Below are 23,047 nucleotides of genomic sequence, written 5' to 3'. Positions count from 1 at the left end.
ATGTAACTGGCCTGAGTTCCATTGCGGTGGGCCTAAAATATTTTTTTGGCCCGGTCCAGCACAACCAGATAGACCTGGTTGGAGCTTTTTGCTTCTAAGCACCTTTCTACAGTTTATTCATTAAAAATTCATAACTCAAAGTCTCATTAGATTTATTTTATTCTGGTCTTGTTTTATTAATTAAAATTAAGTTCTGTTTTTTTCTAACCAAGTGTGGTTTCTTTTTGTGTACTGTTTTCACTCCTTTACTGTTTGCAGTGTGACACAAATACTTAACATTTTGGCTCTTAAGTAAAGCCAGAATCCTCTGTGCCAAGCTACCAAGGGATGAGGACAGGTTAAATGAGTGTGTGTTTGTAACTCACCCTGACTAGGATAGTGGTTCCTGTGTGAAAAGGGTGCATACCTCTGCCAACCAGAAACCCACTTTCTAACATTGAGCAATCTCAGGGGGCATGTGGAAGTAACAGGGTGTGCTTCTTTTAGGCACATGCATTGACACGTCAGCCATCCAATTACAAAGCAGCTTAGCCCCCGATTAATCATCCAGGCAGCGTTTAAATGGCCATAGCTATGCTTTCCCTGTTCTTAAGTGGGCGACTTTGCACTTGGCTGGCTGGAACCTATTTCACTCTCTGCCACCCACACCACCAGGGAAGCAATACACAGAGAGCCAGGCCCCAGACAGGGGCCTATGGAAAAAATAGGGCAAATCCTTGTCCCAAGTTAAAATGCTGTACCTCTCCTGGGCTAGAGGCTGTGTGACTTTTCCCAGTTGTGGATGTTAAGACATTTTACAAAGCACGTATAGATACCACCCTAATTTGTCATATACATATGTTTTACTTCACACTAGATACATTACTCCACAGCAAGCTCATTATCTGATGACAGATTCTTAAAATATAGACACATCAGAGGAATCAAACATATTCATATGAGTTTATGCACAAATTCGAACAAAAGAACAAGTAACAGCTGCATAAAGTAAGCCCTTCTCTTACCTGAGGATCCTTAAGTCGGCTCAAGTCTGGATAAAGGTAGAACTGGATCCCCTGCAGTGCTCCAGGCAGGGAAACCCCTCTGATTAAAAGAACTAGCAGCATGATGTAAGGGAATGTGGCAGTGACATATACAACCTGGCAGAAATAAAACAGTAAACCAAGGTTGAGGGCTCAGAGAAACAAACAATACAAGAAAAAGACCTACAAGTAAAATGCACCAATTTCCAAAAATCAGGTCCACCAAAATATTGTCAGGTGTTTCTATATCAGTTTAATGCAGGAATTTAACATAGGTCATTATGGTCAGGGGAACACCACTCTCGAGGAACCAAGGGAGACTGCTCAGCTCAGGGCCACTGCATATCAATTAAGCAACTAGAATGAGTACATACAGAAACAGGCAGTGTTGTGTGGTAGACGCAAGAGGGATGGCGTGGAATATAGACTAGGCAACCTTGGTATTCAGAAAGCCCAACAGTGATCTCCTGAGAAAGACTTTAGGCCTGCGCTTTTGTTCCTTTTTACTAACTAAGCCTTGTCCAGCACAGGACATTAAATGAGCCAGGTATTATTAACATTTTGTTATCCTAAACAGTGCATAATTATCTTGACTTCCGACATTTCAGCCCCATATGTGGTATCTTGTGAATCTGATGTTAGAGGTCAGGTGATGTGGGAGTGACTAAGCAGGCAAGCAGCAGGAGGAACAAATATTTGTGTAATGAGATTGATGTAATATCCATACCCCAGTGATGCAATGCAGGAGGGGCAGTACCATTTAGCCAGGGGGAGTTTAATTGAAGCCCCCTACACATAGAGTTTAGTGTTGCTTTAGCCCTGCGTGTGCCGTTGGAATATAAGACTGAGAGTGGGGACTGCGCAGCACTAATGCACCCATGGGAGACTACATACTACATGTCACAAAGATTCTAAATAGATCTCTGGAGCTGGGAACAGTCCCTAGTAAATGGAAACACGTCATCGTTAGATAATTGCTGAAAAAATCCCATTTAGATCCAATAGATACCAACAACTATTGTCCTATATCACTTCTTCCAGTCATGGGTAGGATTTTGGAGAAACGTGTTAACAAGACTTTATCTTGCCACCTGGAAGTTAATCAACTCCTGCATCTGTCACAGATGGGCTTCATAGCACAGAACCAGCACCGCTAGCAGTCATAGAGGAACTAGGAGGGATACTGGATCAAGGAGGAACAGACGCTGTTATTTTGCTAGACGTAAGTGCGGCATTTGACACAGTGGATAATAAGATCTGATCCAGAGATTAGAAGAAATAGGGGTGAAAGATAAGGCCCTGAAATGGATGCAATCCTTTAATGAAGATCGAACCTTCCAAGTAATAGAAAATGCCTGTTTTTCAGAAACTAGGGCCTTTAAATGTGGAGTACCTCAAGGCCCCCCAGCCCCACCTTTTTAAATATATATGTAAGACCTTTAGAAAATATTGTGATTAACCCCGGGCTATCAGTTGTACCCCATGCAAAAGATACACAATTGATGGTATCAATTGCAAAAGGGAAGGAACTGAAGAACACACAGCTATCTCTATGCCTGGAAGCTGTGTCCAAGCAGATGGCAAATTGCTGCCTAAAACTTGACAGCGAAAAACCAAGGTGATGTTCATAGGAAACAGCCCACATGCAAATATTGATTTGGGATGGCCAGATTGTCTGGGTAACCCTCCCACCCCTAAATCTCTCATAAAATATCTTGGTATGTGGATGGATAATTACCTTACATTGGACGCCCAGGCAACAAAATTGGCCGGCAGCTGCTTTGGGGCACTGAGGACTACTAGAAAAATTATCAAATTATTTCCAGAAAACCTAAAACAAACTGTGATACAGGCTGTGATAACCTTGCGCCTAGATTATGGTAACTCTCTTTACCTAGGCTTGCCGAAATATGTTATAAAAAAGCTGCAAGTAGCACTAAATGCAGTCGCTAGAACGCTACTAAAAATCCCCAATACACAATCAACAAAGAAGGCATTACAAATGCTACATTGGCTGCCAATTGAAGCAAGAGTTAGGTTCAAAACACTAAGGGGGTTATTACAACTTTGGAGGAGGTGTTAATCCGTCCCAAAAGTGACGGTAAAGTGACGGATATACCACCAGCCGTATTACGAGTCCATTATATCCTATGGAACTCGTAATACGGCTGGTGGTATATCCGTCACTTTACCGTCACTTTTGGGACGGATTAACACCTCCTCCAAAGTTGTAATAACCCCCTAAGTCTAGCTCACAAACTGATCCATGATAAAGGCACTCAAATGAAGAGGCTTACTGACACAATACCACCCTTATAGACCTCTTAGATCAGCTTAGGGACATCTCATGAGTGTTCCAAGAATTAGGAGAGCTAAACGAGGAGGCAGATCTTTTGATAATTGGCCCCACAACTTTGGAATGTTCTACTGATACAGATTAGATCAATAAGCGAGGAATTAAGATTTAGGAAGTGTATAAAAACATGGCTCTTTCCACAACCCTCTAATTAAGATACATTCAATACAGGGCCAGAGTGGAGTGCATCATTGTTGGTTTCATCCCTCACTTAGCGCTTGGAGGCCTTAAGGTAGCCATGTGCTTTACAAATATCATATCATATCATACGATATATCGGAGTGTTTCTATTCAATCGTGCGGATGACCACGTGACAAGGACACATTCATTAGGCTCAGTGCAAGGTGACACCTTTAGCTCCAGTCCAAGCTTTCAAATGACATGCCCAATGAAGGGTGGAGGCAATAGTCCCCACCCCTTGATATACCTCCATAAAAAATTGTTATCCAGAGATTTTCATTTTTGATTTGTGTTTTTGTATCATTAGAGAAGTAATTTACATTAGGTAGACATTGCTAATTCGGGCCAATTTTTTCTGGACGACATTTTTAAAAATACCAGATGTGTTGCAGTGAACATGCAATATTTCAGGAACCATAGACCTATATACTTCATTTTGGGATGAAAACATAGGTTTTAGGGGTCAAGAAGTCTTATGGAGACCGAAAATACCTCCTCAGAGCATTTCTGCCATTCATTTTTCAAAATGGCAGCTGTATAATGATGTGTTTTAGCCATCATATTGGTAATTTATTTTATTATTGTTTTTGTTTCAGGTTTTCTGTTGATTCAAATTTGTAAACATGAGCCAATCAGGTGGTAGCAGGGGATCTTTACCTCCTGACATTGTTGCTAACTTAAAAATCTGAGGAACTCCTATAAAGAAAAATGTGTCATATGCCAAACTAATCCGAAAGAAAAGCTAACATCAACTGCAGCTGGACAGAAAAGAGCTTGAGATGCTGCAGATATATGGTAAGATGAAGTTCACAAAAGATGGGTGAAGAGGATCAAATACTGCATCAGTGTAATACCAAGTGCTACAAGTAGTATACAATAGAAAAAAGCATGGAAAACAATTGTCAAAAAATAGCAGAAGCCAGTGAATCACAACAAGAATCTGAGTCTTCTGAGAAAGCGACAACAACCAAACCCAATGCCTAGCCACTTAGAAGATCGATGGCTACCTCTCATGTACCTTCAACAATTGATCAAAAAGCAGAGGATCTTCAATGTGTTATCTGTTGTTTAGACAGAACAAGGGCCAAAAGGATTGACGAAAGATCAAAGTACAGAGTATGTGAGTTTCAAAGGGTAAACATGTTTTTATCTGCAGCTAGTTTCTTCCAAGATGAAGTTTTCAGCCGAGTAGCTGATCTAAATGTATGAATGTATTTGTAGCGGATTTGTATGCCCATCAGAACTGCATGCATGCATACATTCCAAAATATGAATGTACAATGAGCTCCCAGACGCAATGTGACCGTCAGCCTTCAGTTAAGTTTGCATTCTTTGAAAAATCAAATAAAGTTATAAAGCCACCCTTCATTGCTAGCTTCGGGTTCACACTCAGTGAGATCAGAGACATAATGGTCAACATTGATGAAACTGTACTGATCCATATTAATGAAATTAAGATTTTTTCTGTTGAGAATGCACAATGACAGAATTCCTTTTTTTCAGTCTAACAAAAAGAATGAGTCACTTATGGAGATCTTTGCTGATTTGACTCCTGAAGTTATTGCTCCCAAAATAAGATCACAGGATACAGTAAAATCAGCAGGAACCATTTTAAGGAACATCCTGAAAGATTTAGATTGTGGATTTAATGACAAATTTTGTGATGCCCCAGAGCACCGCAAATCATGGGAGTGAACAGGGATGCCTGATGTTGTCTTAACATTTTTACATCACTGTTTAATATCAGCAAAGCAAAACAGTTACAGACTAAACTTCTTGAGTTCCGAACAGAAGCCGACAACATTGATGATGGCTTTGAAGATATAAGTGAAGAACTGGAAGACAGTCCCATGAACCGACTCTCTTATGCTGGGCAAATGTGCTGTCTTTTCCAAATCATGTTTTATGAATTACTTCACAGCAATAAGAAAACTCCACTACACATGATGACTGTCCACACAATCTATGAAAAGTGCAAAAGTATAGAGTTAATCCATTCAATGTATAGGATTGGTGTATCAACAAGTTATAATGACATAGGGCCTCATTCTGAGTTTGGGTTCCTAGGACTGCCAAAGTCGTGATGGCAGTCTAACTGCTGCAATCCTGGTGGTCCGACCACCAGATTACGACCCTGGTGGTCGGACTGCCACCTCTGCCGAGATAAGATATCCCCTCCATGAAAGGGCTGGCAGAAAAGCAGAGTTGGGGACCATATGGGGGCCCCTGCACTGCCCACCACTATGTCTTGGGCAGTGCAGGGGTCCCCCATCAGCACCCTCAGAATGTGCACTGTCAGTGCTGTGTGCAATGGCATTGGGCTCAGCTCCCTGAGGGAGCCGAGGCCAATGCCGTTGTACTGTTTCCACCGGCCGGCCCTGCAGAAACATGTTTCCACTGGTCAGTCTTGTGGAAACATCGTAATATGTTGGTGGCGAGGCCACCAACTTGAGGGCTGCCTCACCACCGCCGTATTGAAGTTTGGGCTGTTCAACCACCAAACTCATAATTGGCCCCTTAGTATGGAACAGGAACTTGTTAGCAGCTCATGCTGTAAAATCTTATGAATCCGAGAGCACACCACGTCCAAGTCACTTTAACAGGAAAGGATTTACAATTGTACTCTTGATAATTTGATTTTGAAAACAGCTCTTCTTTGTCGGGAACATCCAGCACACATGATACTATCATGATTATTTTTTATCAACTGTACCAATGAAGTAGCTGCTGGAAAACAAGCTGTGTCAGCTGTAGGCATAAACAAAAGAAGCTGCAAACTTATAACCCAACTGCTTTGCCAATGTGTGCAAAACCACTACAGCCGATCAACACGTGCCAGTCTACCAGAAAGTTTCAAAGTGGCTGGAGACATGAATCTTCTTCTAATTGATGCTGCTGTCCGCAAAAAGCTAATTTACCTGAATTAATCATATTGCTTATTCAGTGTCGACTGAAGGATGAACAAAAAGCCAGTTCTTCCATGGGCTGGAAGTCATGCTCTGATATTTCAAAATACCGCCCCACTGAAGAAGGTTGGGTTTTTACCAGTAATACCATCTCCAGTTACAAATTACGCATCAGTATACATAGTTCTAAAAAATTTACAAAATGTGCTTGCTCAGCTTGAAGACCAGCCTGTCCTGAAAAGTTTCTGTAATGATAGTGTTTTCTATATTGTAGCTGACATTTTTATGAGCAATTCAATCACTATCCAATGAGGGAATTTTCCACATGACAAAAGTTGTGCTGAAGTGTGCAGAAAGGTATCTCAGTGGATGTGGCATAGAAGATGCACTTATTGAGGCTGAAATCTTTGGAAGCAAAACTGTCCAGCCAGTATTGAGCGAAACTCATTATGTTTGTTCGTTACAAGGTATGCTCATCATATCTGAGGCTTTAGAAACATTGCATTGGAATGCTTTCTGGAACAAGAATGACAAATTCAGTTTTACATATTTTATCTGAGAAGTGAATAAGGCACAGGGTGCACGTCATTCAAAAGACATAATGCAAAGCCAGGCGATGTTCAGAACACTCAGTTCAAAATCAGAAAACCTGAAAACCAAGTTTGGAGAGTTTGTCATAGAATGTGAAGAAAAATCAGAACTTTGCAAGTACTGGGGAAATGTTTTCCACATGATAGCGCTAATGAAAAACGTGGTACATGCTGATCAAAAAGGTGATTGAGAGCTGCACATGAAGACTGTGGAGTCACTGATAACTGTGTCTCGCAAATTCGACTGCATAAACTACATGAGATATGGGTCCTGATATTTGGAACGAGTGAAGAAGCTAGAGGTGGAAAAACCATAACTCTACAGAAAATTCATCCAAAGGCATTCTGTGGTGAAAGACAGGGAGGGAAGGTTCAATCTGTGGCTCTAAATATGGAACTGACGATCTAGAGATCACAAAAAAGCTCCAAAGGAATTGTTGGTCAGAAATGTAAAGGTGAACATGTTGCTCAATGGCACCTAGCTTACCATGAAGTCCTTTCTATTTGCAATGTTTTCAGGTAGATGAGAAATTCAAAATTAATGGACCATTGTGAAACTGTTCCTCACCACAAACGTGTGGTAATATACATATTGACAGCCTTCTTCATTTCATGCAGCAGCAAGGAAACCCCTTTGAAATGACTCGCTGTGCAACTACACAACTTCGCAACCAAACAATATGTGGATAACGATATAAAGACATGTCTACTAGATGTCCTGAAAAATGGATTGAAACTATATGCAGAACTGAAGCAGGAGAGATTTGTAATGAAACAGAAAAAGCTGTTTGACATGATCACTAAAACTAAACTTCCAGACTTTAATTGCCATAGTAAGAGTTTCATCCAACCAGCCACTACAAAACATGTTACAAAAAACAACTTTTGCAAGCACATAGAGAGATGACTATAGCAAAAGAAAGGGGTGAATTCATCAAGGACATTCTGACGCATAATCTTCTTCCAACAAAGACATTATTAGAGATGTTGCAACCGAATCAGTGAAGCATAGACTTGCACAAGAGCTTGAAAAAAAACTTTCACCTGAAGAATTTCAATTTGAAAAGGTGTCCTCATTGAAACCTGCTGTTGTTGTGGGCTATATGTCACAATTGCTAATGGTCAAGATTTTATCCATGCTAAACTTCGGAGAGGTCGTTCAGACTGTTCTACTGATATCAAAGTTAGTGTGCACCTTGCAAGAACTTCACATTGTCTTTGACAGTTATCCTGAACTATCTGTCAAAGAATGTGAATCAGACACATGTCTACAAGTGGAACAACTGACCATGCCTGCATCAAAAAATCAGCACCTATACCTATGCAACTTGATAAATTCTGGTCATCGAACAAGATGCTCTTGGAGATGTTAACTCAGCCAAAACATTGCTGATGCTTCACTGAATACTGAATTTCCAATTATTGCAAGTGGAATGATTGCCAAAGAGGAGTTGGTGCTTGCAGATATATTCAAAAGGTACAGGCCACATTATTCAAGAACTTAACAGCAAATTGGAGGAAGCTGACCTTCGTGTTGTGCCACATGTTGAGTGGGCTGATCGAAATGGTTCCAATCGAGTCACTGTACTGACAAATGACACAGTTGTTATTATTGTGCTACTTAGATTTTCTGCAATGTTCATAAGACAAGGATTGGCAGGGTTATGGATACGTTATGGAACAGGCGAGAAAAGACACTTAGGTGGTCATTCTGACCTCGGCGGTAAAAGACGCTTACCACCGGTCAGAAGACCGCCATAACACCGCTGCGGTAAACCGCCACGGTCATTCTGACCCGCAACTGGCAAACTGCCAAAAACCCGACAACAACAAAAGTCCGCCACACCAACGGCCAGCGAAAAACTGGCGATGACCAAACCTCCACTGTCACGCCAACAGAAATACGCCCATGCCATTCCGACCCACGAATCCACGCGGCGGTCTTTCAACCGCGGTATTCCATTGGCGGTACACACCGCTCCAAAACACCACCACATTGGACAATTCAAAATACACACACCTGATACACATACAAACAACACTCCCACACACCCAACACAATATAAAACACACACCCACATCACCCACAAACCCCTACGACAAAAAAAAACGACAGAAAGCCAGAGATAGACAGCACTGCTTAGACAACACCATCACACAGAGGCAAACCACACCATCATCCACACAATATCCATGCACAAAACACCACACATCACCACACTCACCACACTCTACAACACATACACCACCCCACACCTCATCCACACCACCCTATGGCACCCCAAAGACACCCCCGGTTCTCAGACACCGAACTCTGGGTCATGGTGGAGGAAATAGTTCGGGTAGAGCCCCAGCTCTTCAGGACACAGGTGCAGCACACCACCATTGCCAGGAAGATGGAGCTATGGCAAAGGATAGTCGACAGGGTCAACGCTGTGGGACAGCATCCACGAAATCGGGATGACATCAGGAAGCGGTGGAACGACCTACGGGGGAAGGTACGTTCCATGGTATCAAGGCACAACATCGCGGTGCAGAAGACTGGCGGCGGACCCCCACCTACTCCCCCAGAATTCACAGCATGGGAGGAGGAAGTCTTGCACATCCTGCATCCTGAAGGCCTCACAGGAGTATCTGGAGGAATGGACTCTGGTAAGTCAAATCTTAACTACTTCTTCCCACCCCCACCCCACCTGCATCCCAAATCATACCCCCACCCTCACCCCCACCCCCATCACACCTACTCCCTGCAAATGTCTCACCATCACAACCCACCCATCCCAACACCTAGCCCTGCATGTGTCCACAAACCATGGACACCCATCACCAAAGCATGCCCACTGCACATACCCGGGCACCCACCCATTGACCGATATTGCACACACTGAAGCAATAACCATACATCTATACCCCTGCAGCACCCGAACGCCACCACACCACCCAGGAGGGTCCAGAAATGTCCATCCCACCCACAGAAGAGGCCACCAGTGATGACAGCAGCTCTGTCTCCCTGGACCCAGATGACCAGCCCGGACCATCGGGGACCTCGGGACAGTCGGTTCCCCTCACACAGCCACAGGCCACAGCAGACCTACCACCCTCTGGGAACACCAGCACAGCACCCACCCAGCGGGCCCATGCCTCTGTCTCCAGGACACGTCAATCAGCGGTGTGTCCACCACTACAGGGCACCCAGGTTAACCCACCACACCAACAACAACAGGGACCTGGGGGCAGTGGTAGTGGGCACACGGTCCAGGGGACAGAGGCGCAGGGAAACAGGGGAACTGGGAGGGCTGCTGTGCGACAGGGGGGGGACAGGCCCAGGGAACCCACTCTCCACGAGGCCCTCTCCTCCATCATGGGAGCGTACCACCACTCCCAGGAGACGATGGTGACGGTACTGGCCAGGTTCCAGGAGATCCAGGTCATGCAGAAGCAACAGTACATGGGGTTCAGGGAGGAACTCCGAAGCATCAGTTCCGCAATGGGCACCATCGTAGGGGCACTCAACCAGATTGTCACCACATTGCGGGACCATGTGGCACCACAAAGGGCACCTGTCACTAGCATGGACCAAGAACAGGCAACCACCTCTGCCGGCGCTAGTGGACAGGAGGCCCCCACACAACAACAGGCCACCAGAACCCCACCTCCTGCAGAAGAAGAACCACCCCGCAAGCGGGACCTGAGATCTCGTAAGAAGACAGAGTAGGATGTCAAGACCCCCGCCAGCAAAGGATACCCCCTGATGTCATCCCACTGTCCCACATTGTCACCCTGTCCAACCTGAAACTGCCCCAGCTACACCTTCCACAGGCATATGGACAATGCACCTGTGAGACTGAAAAGCGGGACTCTGCCATGGACATTCCTCCACCATCACCCATCACCGATTTTCCATCCATGTCCCTAAATTCTGCACTTAAATAAAAACACTTATTGCACAAAAACAATCTGGAGTCTGCCTGTATTGTGAACAAATGTATTAAACATAACGCAGCCAAAATGTCCAGTTACACAGTGATGAGAACATACCACTGTCACACAGCTGTAGTCCATGGGGAAACAAAGCAGAGGTCACGCAGTGGGGGCCACATCTCTGAAACTGAAAGGGAAAGTCACAACTCAGTTAACATACACTGGGAGACTGTAAGTAATTGTAAAATGCCGGTGTTGAATGTTACCTGTGTGCTATTGAAAATACTGTAGTATCACTCTGTCCCTGTTGTCTGTGTCGTCCCCGTCGTCTTCCTCCTCTTCACTCTCCACAGGTTCCACCGCTGCCACAACACCACCATCTGGACCATCCTCCTGCAGGAAAGGCACCTGGCGTCGCAAAGCCAGCTTGTGAAGCATACAGCAGGCCACGATGATATGACACACCTTCTTTGGTGAGTACATTAGGGATCCACCTGTCATATGCAGGCACCTAAACCTGGCCTTCAGGAGGCCGAAGGTCCGCTCGATCACCCTCCTAGTACGCCCATGGGCCTCATTGTACCATTCCTCTGCCCTTGTCCTGGGATTCCTTACTGGGGTCAGTAGCCAGGACAGGTTGGGGTAACCAGAGTCACCAATTAGCCACACATGGTGTCTCTGTAGCTGTTCCATCACATAAGGGATGCTGCTATTTCGCATGATGTATGCGTCATGCACTGACCCAGGGAACTTGGCATTTACATGGGAGATGTACTGGTCTGCCAAACAGACCACCAGGACATTCATCGAATGATAACTTTTTCTGTTCCTGTACACCTGTTCACTTCCTCTGGGGGGTACCAAAGCCACATGGGTCCCATCAATGGCACCAATGATGTTGGGAATATGTCCAAGGGCATAGAAATCACCCTTCACTGTAGCCAAATCGCCCACCTCAGGGAAAGCAATGTAGCTCCGCATGTATTTCATCAGGGCAAACAACACTCTGGACAAAACCTTAGAAAACATAGGCTGAGACATCCCAGATGAAATGGCCACTGTTGTTTGGAATGATCCACTTGCCAAAAAATGGAGCACTGCCAGAACCTGCACTAGAGGGGGAATCCCTGTGGGTTGGCGGATGGGTGATATCAGGTCTGGCTCCAGCTGGGCACACAGTTCATTAATGGTGGCTCTGTCAAGTCTGTATGTAAGTATGACATGTCGTTCTTCCATTGTCGACAGGTCCACCAGCGGCCTGTACACGGGAACAGTCCTCCATCTCCTCGCAAGTCCCAGCAGACAGTTCCTAGGAAGGACAACATGGAGCACAGAGTCAAGCAACCCACAGGTACGTTCACACAGCTTGCACAGTACACGATTCTCAATGCATTGAATGGCTTGTATGAGTGGCAATGCAAAGCCTAGGCCTGTGTGACGCAGTAGAAATTAAGCCATGTGGGCCCTTGAAATGGCGGCTGCCTGACCTGTGAAGTGTGACAATGGGATGTGAGGACAATGCGCTGGCGTGGCACACCGTGGCGGTAGGCGGTCGAAGACCGCGGTGCTAAGCCGCATTGGTTAATATTGAACCCTATGGGTTTCAGGAGCCAATGAGGAAGTGCGCCGGCGGTCACAGTACGCACCGCCGCGGTACGCACCGCCGCGGCCGTGACTGCCATTTTCTATCTGCTTAATCACTCGAGACCTGATCATCCACAGGAGAGGACCTATACTGCAAGTGCTGCTGTGACCTCGGTCTGGAAGAGACAATGGCTGCTGCGACTGGGGAAAGGGCCCCTGCCTTCACTTCAGAAGAGTTGGAGACACTCGTGGATGGGGTCCTCCCCCAGTATGCGCTACTCTACGGTCCTCCAGACCAACAGGTAAGTACACTGGGACCATGTTTTGTGGACAATGCCTGGGTTGAGTGGGGTGAATGAAAGATGGTGGGGAGGGGAGCGAATGAGGCATGCATCGCACGACAGATGAGAGCATGTGCCATATGGCAAGGTTGGGGAGGGGGGGCCACTCACATCGACCATGCAGAAAAGTGATGATATTTCTTTTCCAACCCTGTACATGTCACATAGGTCAGCGCCCATCAGAAGATCGACATTTGGCGTGCCATTGCCAAGGACGTCCGGGCCCTGGGGGTCCACAACAGACGGGGCACCCACTGCCGAAAGAGGTGGGAGGACATCCGCCGCGGGAGCAGAAAGACCGCGGAGGCTCTGCTGGGGATGGCCTCCCAACCTAGGAGGGGTGCCACACGGCAATTGACCCCCCTGATGTCCCGGATCCTGGCGGTGGCCTACCCTGATTTGGATGGGCGCGTGAGGACATCACAGCAGACATAAGGGGGTGAGTATCAGCAAATACTGCTATATTAGCGCACAGTGGAGGTGTCTGGGTGGGGGAGGAGGGCTGTGGGTATCCCTAGGCCAGGGCGATTTCTATAGGCTAGGCCCCTCCGTACGGCATGGCCCTGTGCCCCCGTCCCCCACCTCTGTAGGGTGCTAAGTACAGCTATCCATGGCCCTGGGTCACCTATGTGTGCAGTTGTCGTCCATAGGCTTGTAGGCCAAGTCACAATAATTGAGTAGTGTACACCGAGTGCGCGGCGTAGTGCAGGGGGCTTCTGTGTCTGTCCTCTCCGCCAACGGTGTCACCAATGCATGCACTCAACATGTCTTTCTTTCTCCCCCGCCCCCCCTTTTTTGTGGTCTTCCTGTTCATGTGTGCATTAGCATCATCAGGCGGAGGAGAAGTGGCATCGGAGCACGAGGGAGCTGCATCTCACATGGCCCCGGAGGGCCATGCAACCGACTCCGAGTTCACCAGTGAAACGGAGGGCGAGGGGAGCTCCACAACGGGGACCCGTGGAGACGTCAGCAACACCGACACGTCCTCGGAAGGGAGCTCCCTTGTGGTGGCGGCAACATCCGTGCCCACCCCAACAACAGGTACAGCCGCCACTCAGCGCACCAGCTCTGCCCTCCCAGCAGCCCCTCAGCGTTCGCCCCGTGCCCGCTCGGCCAGGAAGGCGGGCATCTCCTTCGCCCCAGGCACCTCAGGCCCTGCCCCAGTTACCCCTGCTGTCCTCAGTGCGGAGATCATTGACCTCCTCCAGACGCTCATTGTTGGGCAGTCTACCCTTTTGAATGCCATCCAGGGGGTAGAAAGGGAGGTGCATTGGAGCAAAGCATACCTGGAGGGCATTCATTCGGGTCAGGCTGCCCATCAGCGATCGTTCAACGCTCTGGCCTCAGCCATTGTCCCTGTCTCCTGCCTCCCCCCTCCAATTTCCTCATCCCAGTCCCACTCCCCTGTTCCTCTGCCTATCCCAGCCACACCTACAGACCAGCCTGCACACACATCAACACCCAAGGGCAGCTCATCCAGACATAAGCACCACACATCCCACAAGCATTCACACAAGCAACATCCACATGCAGACATGCCAACAGCCACTGCCTCCTCTGTGTCCCCCTCCTCCTCGTCTCCCTCCTCCCTCCCTGTGACGTCTCCACTCACACCTGCATGCACACCACCATCAGCCAGTACGTCCATCACCACCACACCCACCAGAACACTCCGCACACGTGCAGTCACCACCCCCACTGCCATTTACACGTCCCCTGTGTCCTCTCCCACTGTGTCTGTCACCCCCTCTTCCAAACCACACAAACGCAGGAAGCCACCCACCCAACAGCCATCCACCTCACGACAGCCTCCGTCACAAGCACATGCACCCAAAGACAGCACACTTGGCTCTCCTACAACCACATCCTCTTCCTCCACTCCCATACCCACTGCACCTACCCTTCCCACTGCTCCTAAAAAGTTTTTCCTCTCCAAAATTAACCTCTTTGCATCACCTGACCCACCCCCTCCATCTCGTAAGAGTCCAACCAGCAACTCAGCCACCACAAGCCCTGCACCTACAAGGAACATTGTCCAGGGCTATTGGAGTCCACCAGCTCCTAGGGCAGGAACATCGGCCAGCAGCAATGGGACAGCCAGCCCACCCCCTGGGAAAAGAACTAAAAAAGGGAAGGGCCGGCGCGAGAGGCCTGAGACGGCAGCCCCCAAAGACACTACCCTGGCACCGTCACCTGGCACATCCACAAAGGGAGGCAAGGGCCCCAAGGAATCCGCGAAGGAGGGCAAGGGCAGCAGGGTGGACAAGTCCGGCAGCAGGCGAGCTGCCCAGGAGGGCCCCACCAGCCCCATTTTGTCTGTGAAGGAGGACACCCACGGGCCCAGCACTCCAGCACAGGAGGGCCCCGCAAGTGAAAGGTCGGATGGCGACTGAGCGGGAAATATTGGCCCGATATGGTTCCCTGGGACGACATGTCAAGCACCGCTGAACTGGGCCCCGCCGTGACAAGCACCGCTGAACTGGGCCCTTCAAGACAAGCACCGCTGAACAGGGCCCTTCAAGACAAGAACCGCTGAACAGGGCACCGCCGTGACAAGCACCGCTAACCAGGGCCCTTCAGGACAAGCACCGCTGAACAGGGCCCTTCAAGACAAGAACCGCTGAACAGGGCACCGCCGTGACAAGCACCGCTGAACAGGGCCCTTCAGGACAAGCACCGCTGAACAGGGCCCTTCAAGACAAGAACCGCTGAACAGGGCACCGCCGTGACAAGCACCGCTGAACAGGCCCTTCAAGACAAGCACCGCTGAACAGGGCCCTTCAAGACAAGAACCGCTGAACAGGGCACCGCCGTGTCAAGCACCGCTGAACAGAGACCCGCCGTGACAAGCACCGCTGAACTGGGCCCTTCAAGACAAGCACCGCTGAACAGGGACCCGCCGTGACAAGCACCGCTGAACTGGGCCCTTCAAGACAAGCACCGCTGAACAGGAACCCGCCGTGACAAGCACCGCTGAACTGGGCCCTTCAAGACAAGCACCGCTGAACAGGGCCCTTCAAGACAAGAACCGCTGAACAGGGCACCGCCGTGACAAGCACCGCTGAACAGGGCCCTTCAAGACAAGCACCGCTGAACAGGGCACCGGCGTGACAAGCACCGCTGAACAGGGCCCTTCAAGACAAGCACCGCTCCGCTGGGCCCTTCCTCTCAAGCACCGCTCCGCTGGGCACCGCCGTCTCTGAACTGCTCCGCTGGGCCCTTCCTCTCAAGCACCGCTCTGCTGGGCACCGCCGTCTCTGAACTGCTCCGCTGGGCCCTTCCTCTCAAGCACCGCTCCGCTGGGCCCTTCCTCTCAAGCACCGCTCCGCTGGGCACCGCCGTCTCTGAACTGCTCCGCTGGGCCCTTCCTCTCAAGCACCGCTCCGCTGGGCACCGCCATCTCAAGCACCGCTCCGCTGGGCACCGCCGTCTCTGAACTGCTCCGCTGGGCCCTTCCTCTCAAGCACCGCTCCGCTGGGCCCTTCATCTCAAGCACCGCTCCGCTGGGCACCGCCGTCTCTGAACTGCTCCGCTGGGCCCTTCCTCTCAAGCACCGCTCCGCTGGGCCCTTCCTCTGAAGCACCGCTCCGCTGGGCCCTTCCTCTGAAGCACCGCTCCGCTGGGCCCTTCCTCTCAAGCACCGCTCCGCTGGGCACCGTCATCTCAAGCACCGCTCCGCTGGGCACCGCCGTCTCTGAACTGCTCCGCTGGGCCCTTCCTCTCAAGCACCGCTCCGCTAGGCCCTTCCTCTCAAGCACCGCTCCGCTGGGCACCGCCGTCTCTGAACCGCTCCGTTGGGGCCTTCATCGCAAGCACCGCTGGCCCATTGGCAGGGCCGGATCTGTGTCGGGCAGGGCTTCACGAAGCACTCTGGCCACCATGCCTCCTCCAGAACCAGTGGAGTCTGTAATCCACTTGATGGACTGTGGCTTTGCACTCCCCAGGATGGTCCAGTAGGCAACCCACCCACTGTAGAGACTTGTGAGACTGTGGCTTTGCACTCCCCAGGATGGTCCAGTGGGCAAGCCACCCACTGTAGAGACTTGTGAGACTGTGGCTTTGCACTCCCCAGGATGGTACAGTGGGCAACCCACCCACTGTAGAGACTTGTGAGACTGTGGCTTTGCACTCCCCAGGATGGTACAGTGGGCATGGAGGCCCCTCGTGGATCTGGCGTCGTGGACTCATGTGGCTGAGGTGCCCCCCCTTCCCTTCCCCCTGAGGTGCCTGTAGTTTTACTATCTGATGCCCCTGCAGTGTTCTCTCCAATGGAATCGGTTCTCGTGTGTGGGCTTTGCCCATGTGTTTAGGCCCATTGGCCCACGAACAATGGATGATAGACAATATGGACCGGACTTTTGACCTATGTATATATTGTTGATGATGTAATATATTTTATTGAGATATTTCATAATTCACTTAACTTCAAATATGCTATAATATACTTCAATTTTAATGATCATTTTATTTTGTCTTTGCATTCTTCAGGGGGGTTTGGGGGGTGTCACTCTGACTTGTTGCTCTGCATTGATGTGTGTGTTGTAGGGGGTGATGGTGGGGGTGGGTGTGTGGCGTATGTGTGTCCCCGTAATTTTTTGCCTCCCCTGTGTCGTAGGTGCAGTACTCACCATTGTCGTCTGCGCCGGCGTTTGTGCTCCAGGTAGGGGAGCAGGAAGACAATGGCTGGGAGGATGTGTAGTTCCGGTTCCATGCTGTCCCGATTCCTCGTGGAGTGTGTAGATGTGAGCGTTTTCCGTTAGGAAAGTCTGTTTCTGCCGTGCTTTTATCGGCGGGGCAACCGCCCCGGAAAAGGTGGCGGATTGGTGGGTCGTGATAGTGTGGGCGGTACATTGTCTGCCGCCTGTCTGTTGGCGGTGACCGCCGAGCTGTTTGTTTGTACCGCCGTGGCGGTCGGAGTGTTAAAGTGGCAGGCTGTGTTGGCGGTTCCCGCCAGGGTCGGAATTCCATTTTTTGGACCGCCAGCGTGTTGGCGGGTTGGCCGCCGCTTTAACACCGACCGCCAGGGTTGGAATGATCCCCTTAATCCTGCTTCATATTCTTTACAAGAAACTTGACCCAGAGATGCCCAGTGTTCGTCTCAAGGCACATATTGTTACGGGTGAAAATACTATGATCAAAATTGGAACAAAGCTTGGAGCTTTAACTGATGGACCTCTGGAGTTTCTATAATGATTTGCTGAGACAAAAGAAGAATGTGACAGTAAAGAAGCAGAAAAATACCTTGTGCAAGTGTGGAAAGTAAATTCTGACTGTCACATATTCGATGATCTTTGATACAGTGAGTTCAAGAGATTAGTCCCGCTAAGTGACCTTCCACCGTTATCATATTCTGTACATGGACACATTAAAAGAACATTTTACTTGATCAGAAGATGTGTAAACGTGTCAGATCATGCATATGTAGAGAAAGATCTGTGTGAATTTGGTTGGGAAGATATTAATGGGGTGTTAAAGCCTACAAAATTTCTAAAGCCTCTACCACAGAACTTATATGTACATGCACTTGCAAAACCTGTGCTACAAAAAGATGTCCCTGTTCATATGCTCTTCTCAAATGTTCAACATTCTGCAAATGTACCATGAGTGTTTGCCAAAACAAATAAACAAAGTTAACCATGAAAATGTGTCTCACACAGGAGTTATACATTTCTTTTCTCATATTCAGATCATAGACATTGTTTGGTGTATACATAAAAGGATTAAAAATCCTTCTTATTAGTTTCATTTCTATATATGTCTCTACTTCCTCTATTATAGCCGCCATTTTGGAAACATGGCGGAAGGGAGTTATTTTCTATCTTTATAAGACTACTTGTCCACCAAAACCTATGTTTTGACACCTTAATGAAGTATGTACAACTCATGGCTCCTGAAATATTATATCATCACTGCAACACATCTGCCATTTTTAAAAATGTAGTCCAGAAGAATCGGCCCAGATCAGCAATGTCTACCCAAGCTAAATTACTTCTCTAATGATCCAAAAACACAAACCAAAAATGAAAATCCCTGGACAACAATTTTTTTATGGAGGAATATCAGGGGCTGGGATTACAACCATCTTCAAAAGAAATCACTGGAAACTGCCCCATTTATTCACTGCCCCACAAGCCCTCACACCTGTGTGGCTCTCATCTGAGCTTACAAATGACACATCTAACAAAGGGTGGACACAACCCTCTCCAAAAGAAATCACTAGACGCTTTACTCACTGCCCTACACAGCCTCATACCTGCATGTGGTCACCTACTCCACTTTGGCAAAAAATGATGCTGTTTCATCAAAAGCAGTAATGTCATGATATAGTGCATTAATTGACTTTAATTTTTCCATTAGAGTTGTTCCCTTTCTGTTTTTTACTTTATTCATCTAGCTGAATCAGAACAATATGCACTTTTAAAGCTAAGCCAGGTTTCTTCCTTACCATTGATGTCCTTCTTTCAACTGTTTCTGCTCATTGAGTAAGTTATCCTCAGTTCACTTTAGAAATGATTACCATTTATAGTCACTGTGCTTTGAATTTGTTATTGCAGAATTTTTCTTTTGCTTGAATCATTACATTTATATTTTTGATTGTGTGACTTAAATCTGCACTTTTACGATCATTGTCTGGCCATCAACTGATCATCCAATACTAACCAGCGTCAAATACGGACAGCAATCTTTGTAGAAGGCTGGCCTGGTTTGTAGTGGGTACCTAAGGGACTTACACCTTATACCAGGTCCAGTTATCCCTTCTTAGTGAAATGCAGGAGGTGTTCTAGCAGCTTAGGCTGTCTAGGAGTACCTGTAGCAGAGCAGCCAAGTGGAATGTGAATGTCGAATTCCCCCCTAGGCAAGTGTAGTGTGTAGAGGGGTGCTGAGAGTGTAAGAAAACACCAAAGGTAAGTAAAGTAACCCACCCCAGAGCCCAGGAAAGCAGGAGTAAAGTACAGCAAGTTTCCTCAGGACACACTAGTTGTGATGAAGAATTATGCAAGAACCAAACAAGACTGTGAGCAACAAACAATGGATTCCTGGGCCTGAAGACCTGTGGAGAGAGGAGACCAAGTCCAGAAGTCAAAGAAGAGTCCAGGAAAAACAGGAGCCCCTGCCAACCTGGAAGAAGGTGCAAAAGTGAATTCTCCGGTTAGAAGAAAACTACAGAAATGCACCAAAGAAGATAGCTGGGGGTTCCTGCTTGGTGCAAGAGATGTCCCACGTTGAGTTGTTGAATGCAGGCTGTTTGCGTTTCTGGATTCCACCAACAAACCTTGTGTCAAGCAAGTACGAGGTTTGCATCAAAGAGGATCTGCCTGGACCCAGGAGGGACCTGGGGGTCTCAACTCGGACTGAGGAGACAGAGGGGGCTCTCAGCACTTCAGGGAGCCCTCAGAAGACCAGGAAGCACCCACTGGAGTCCCAGAACACGGGGACAAAGAAGATGCAAAGTGCGATCATCACAGCACTAGACTGGAGGGTCCCACGCTGCCGGAGAACAACTCAGAGAGCTGTGTATCCCAGGATGGAGTGCTGGGGACCTGGGCTACGCTGTGCAAGAAGAACCTTTGGGAGAAGTGCACAGAAGCCCAAGGAGCTACAGAAGACACAGTCCACAGGGGGAGCGTGTACACCTTGGAAACTGTTGCAAATGCTGGCTGAAACTGAAGTTGCAGGTCACAGGAGTCGTCCTGGATACTTTGTTGCAGTTACAGCGGTTCCTGGAGAAGTCTGCGGTTGATCCAACGGTCAGAAGCTGAAGCAGAGGATGCAGTGGAGTCCTGGAGGAATCTTGCAAACTGAATCTGAGGAAACACTCACAGGAGAGACCCTAAATAGCCCTGAGAGGGGGATCGGCTACCTACCCAGGTATGCACCTATCAGATGGGGTCTCTGAAATCACCTACTGGCACTGGCCACTCAGAGGTCTCCAGAGAGTCCCCACACCTTGGAATCCAAGATGGCTAATGCCAGGGACACTCTGGAGGAGCTCTGGGCACCACCCCCGTGGTAATGCACAGGGGAGTGGTCACTCCCCTTTCCTTTGTCCAATTTCGTGCCAGAGCAGGAACTGGTGGTCCCGGAACCGGTGTAGGCTTGATTATGTAAGGAATGTACCGTTTGTGCCCTTCAAAGCATTTCCAGAGGCTCTGGGAGGATACTTCTCCCTTTCCTGTAACACCTATTTCCAATGGGAGAGGGTGTAACACCCCTCTCCTAAAGGAAATGCAATGTTCCACCTTCCTGGGATTGAGCTGCGCAATCCCCAGGAGGGCAGAAACCTGTCTGGGGGGTGACAGCAGCTGGGGCTGCCGCAGAAACCTCAGAGAGCTGGTTTGGCAATACTGGAGCCCATGGTGGAGCCCCCAGGGTGCATGGGATTGCCCCCCCATACCATATTTGGACTGGGGGGTCAATGCCATGATTTTAGACACCTCACATGGCTATATTCGGAGTCACCATTGTGAAGCTACATATACGTATTGACACATATGTAGTGCACGCTTATAATGGTGTCCCCGCACTCACGAAGTCCGGGGAATAGGCTCTGGAAAATGTGGGGGCACCTTTGCTAGTTCAAGGGTTCCCTCACACACAGTAACTTTGCACGTAGCCTTCAGTAAATGAAGGTTAGACATATAGGTGACTTATACGTTAATTAGTGCAGTGAAAAATGGTTGTGAAATAGTGTGTGCACTATTTCACTCAGGCTGCAGTTGCAGTCCTGATTAAAGGTTTGTATGAGCTCCATATGGGTGGCAAAAGAAATGCTGCAGCCCATAAGGATCTCCTTGAACCCCAATGCACTGGGTACCTAGGTACAACATACAAGAAACTTACAAGGAGGGTCCAGTATGCCAATCAGAATTGGAATCTGGAGTCACTAAACTATAGTGACAGATTTGGTAAGTAGAGAGAGCATAAGCATTGGAGTTCTCGTTAGCAGAACTTCAGTGACACAGTCAAGAATACTGACAAATATAGGCCACAAACTATGAGGCTGGGGTCCTGGCTAGCAGGATCCCAGTGAGACAGGAAAACACACTGACAAATAGGGTTTTAAACTATGAGCACTGGGTCCCTGCTAGCAGGATCCCAGTGAGACAGTAAAAACACACTGACAAACACTCACAAACAGGCCAAAAATGGGGGCAACCATGCTAGAAAGAGGCTACTTTCTCACAATCTTAGCTTGACATTATGACAAATCAAATAATTTTATATTGTCTAAATCATTTCCATGGTAGTCAGGCAGAGAAAATGCAAAAGAAAAGGTTGGTTCCACACAATACAAAATTGTTTTGGAAGCATTTGTGAGAAAAGGCCGCTTTTGACATGGTAGCCCCCCACGTTTTGCCAGGAAATTATGTGGTTTCAAACTATAAGTCAAAACCATAGAGGGTCCCTGTAGGAAAGTACCAACTTGCCTGGCATGTTACCCCCATTTTTCACTGTATATATGTTGTTTTAGTTATATGTGTCACTGGGACCCTGCCAGTCAGGGCCCCAGTGCTCATAAGTGTGCCTGAAAGTGTTACCTGTGTTATGACTAACTGTCTCACTGAGGCTCTGCTATCCAGAACCTCAGTGGTTATGCTCTCTCATTTCTTTCCAAATTGTCACTAACAGGCAGTGACCAATTTCACCAATTCACATTGGCATACTGGAACACCCTTATAATTCCCTAGTATATGGTACTGAGGTACCCAGGGTATTGGGGTTCCAGGAGATCCCTACGGGCTGCAGCATTTCTTTTGCCACCGATAGGGAGCTCTGACAATTCTTACACAGGCCTGCCACTGCAGCCTGAGTGAAATAACGTCCACGTTGTTTCACAGCCATTTACCACTGCACTTAAGTAACTTATAAGTCACCTATATGTCTAACCTTTACCTGGTAAAGGTTAGGTGCAAAGTTACTTAGTGTGTGGGCACCCTGGCACTAGCCAAGGTGCCCCCACATTGTTCAGGGCAAATTCCCCGGACTTTGTGAGTGTGGGGACACCATTACACGCATGCACTACACATAGGTCACTACCTATGTGTAGCTTCACAATGGTAACTCCGAATATGGCCATGTAACATGTCTATGATCATGGAATTGCCCCCTCTATGCCATCCTGGCATAGTTGGCACAATCCCATGA

The 23,047-nt window shown here is 48.1% G+C and overlaps 1 protein-coding gene across 1 annotated transcript in view; it reads right to left on the bottom strand.

Annotated features, from left to right (window-relative positions):
* Positions 1 to 23,047, bottom strand: part of LOC138287575 (sodium- and chloride-dependent GABA transporter 2-like) — a 684,685-nt gene that overhangs the window by 331,965 nt on the left and 329,673 nt on the right. The window contains exon 7 of the mRNA XM_069228134.1: positions 1,005 to 1,139. Within this exon, the coding sequence (XP_069084235.1) occupies positions 1,005 to 1,139 (135 nt within the window). The remainder of the gene's footprint in view (positions 1 to 1,004; positions 1,140 to 23,047) is intronic.

Source organism: Pleurodeles waltl, chromosome 4_1 (genome assembly GCF_031143425.1).
Source record: "Pleurodeles waltl isolate 20211129_DDA chromosome 4_1, aPleWal1.hap1.20221129, whole genome shotgun sequence".
Lineage (NCBI taxonomy): Eukaryota > Metazoa > Chordata > Amphibia > Caudata > Salamandridae > Pleurodeles > Pleurodeles waltl.
The sequence above is the reverse complement of the archived record's forward strand: the minus strand, read 5'-3'. Positions and strand labels throughout refer to the sequence as shown.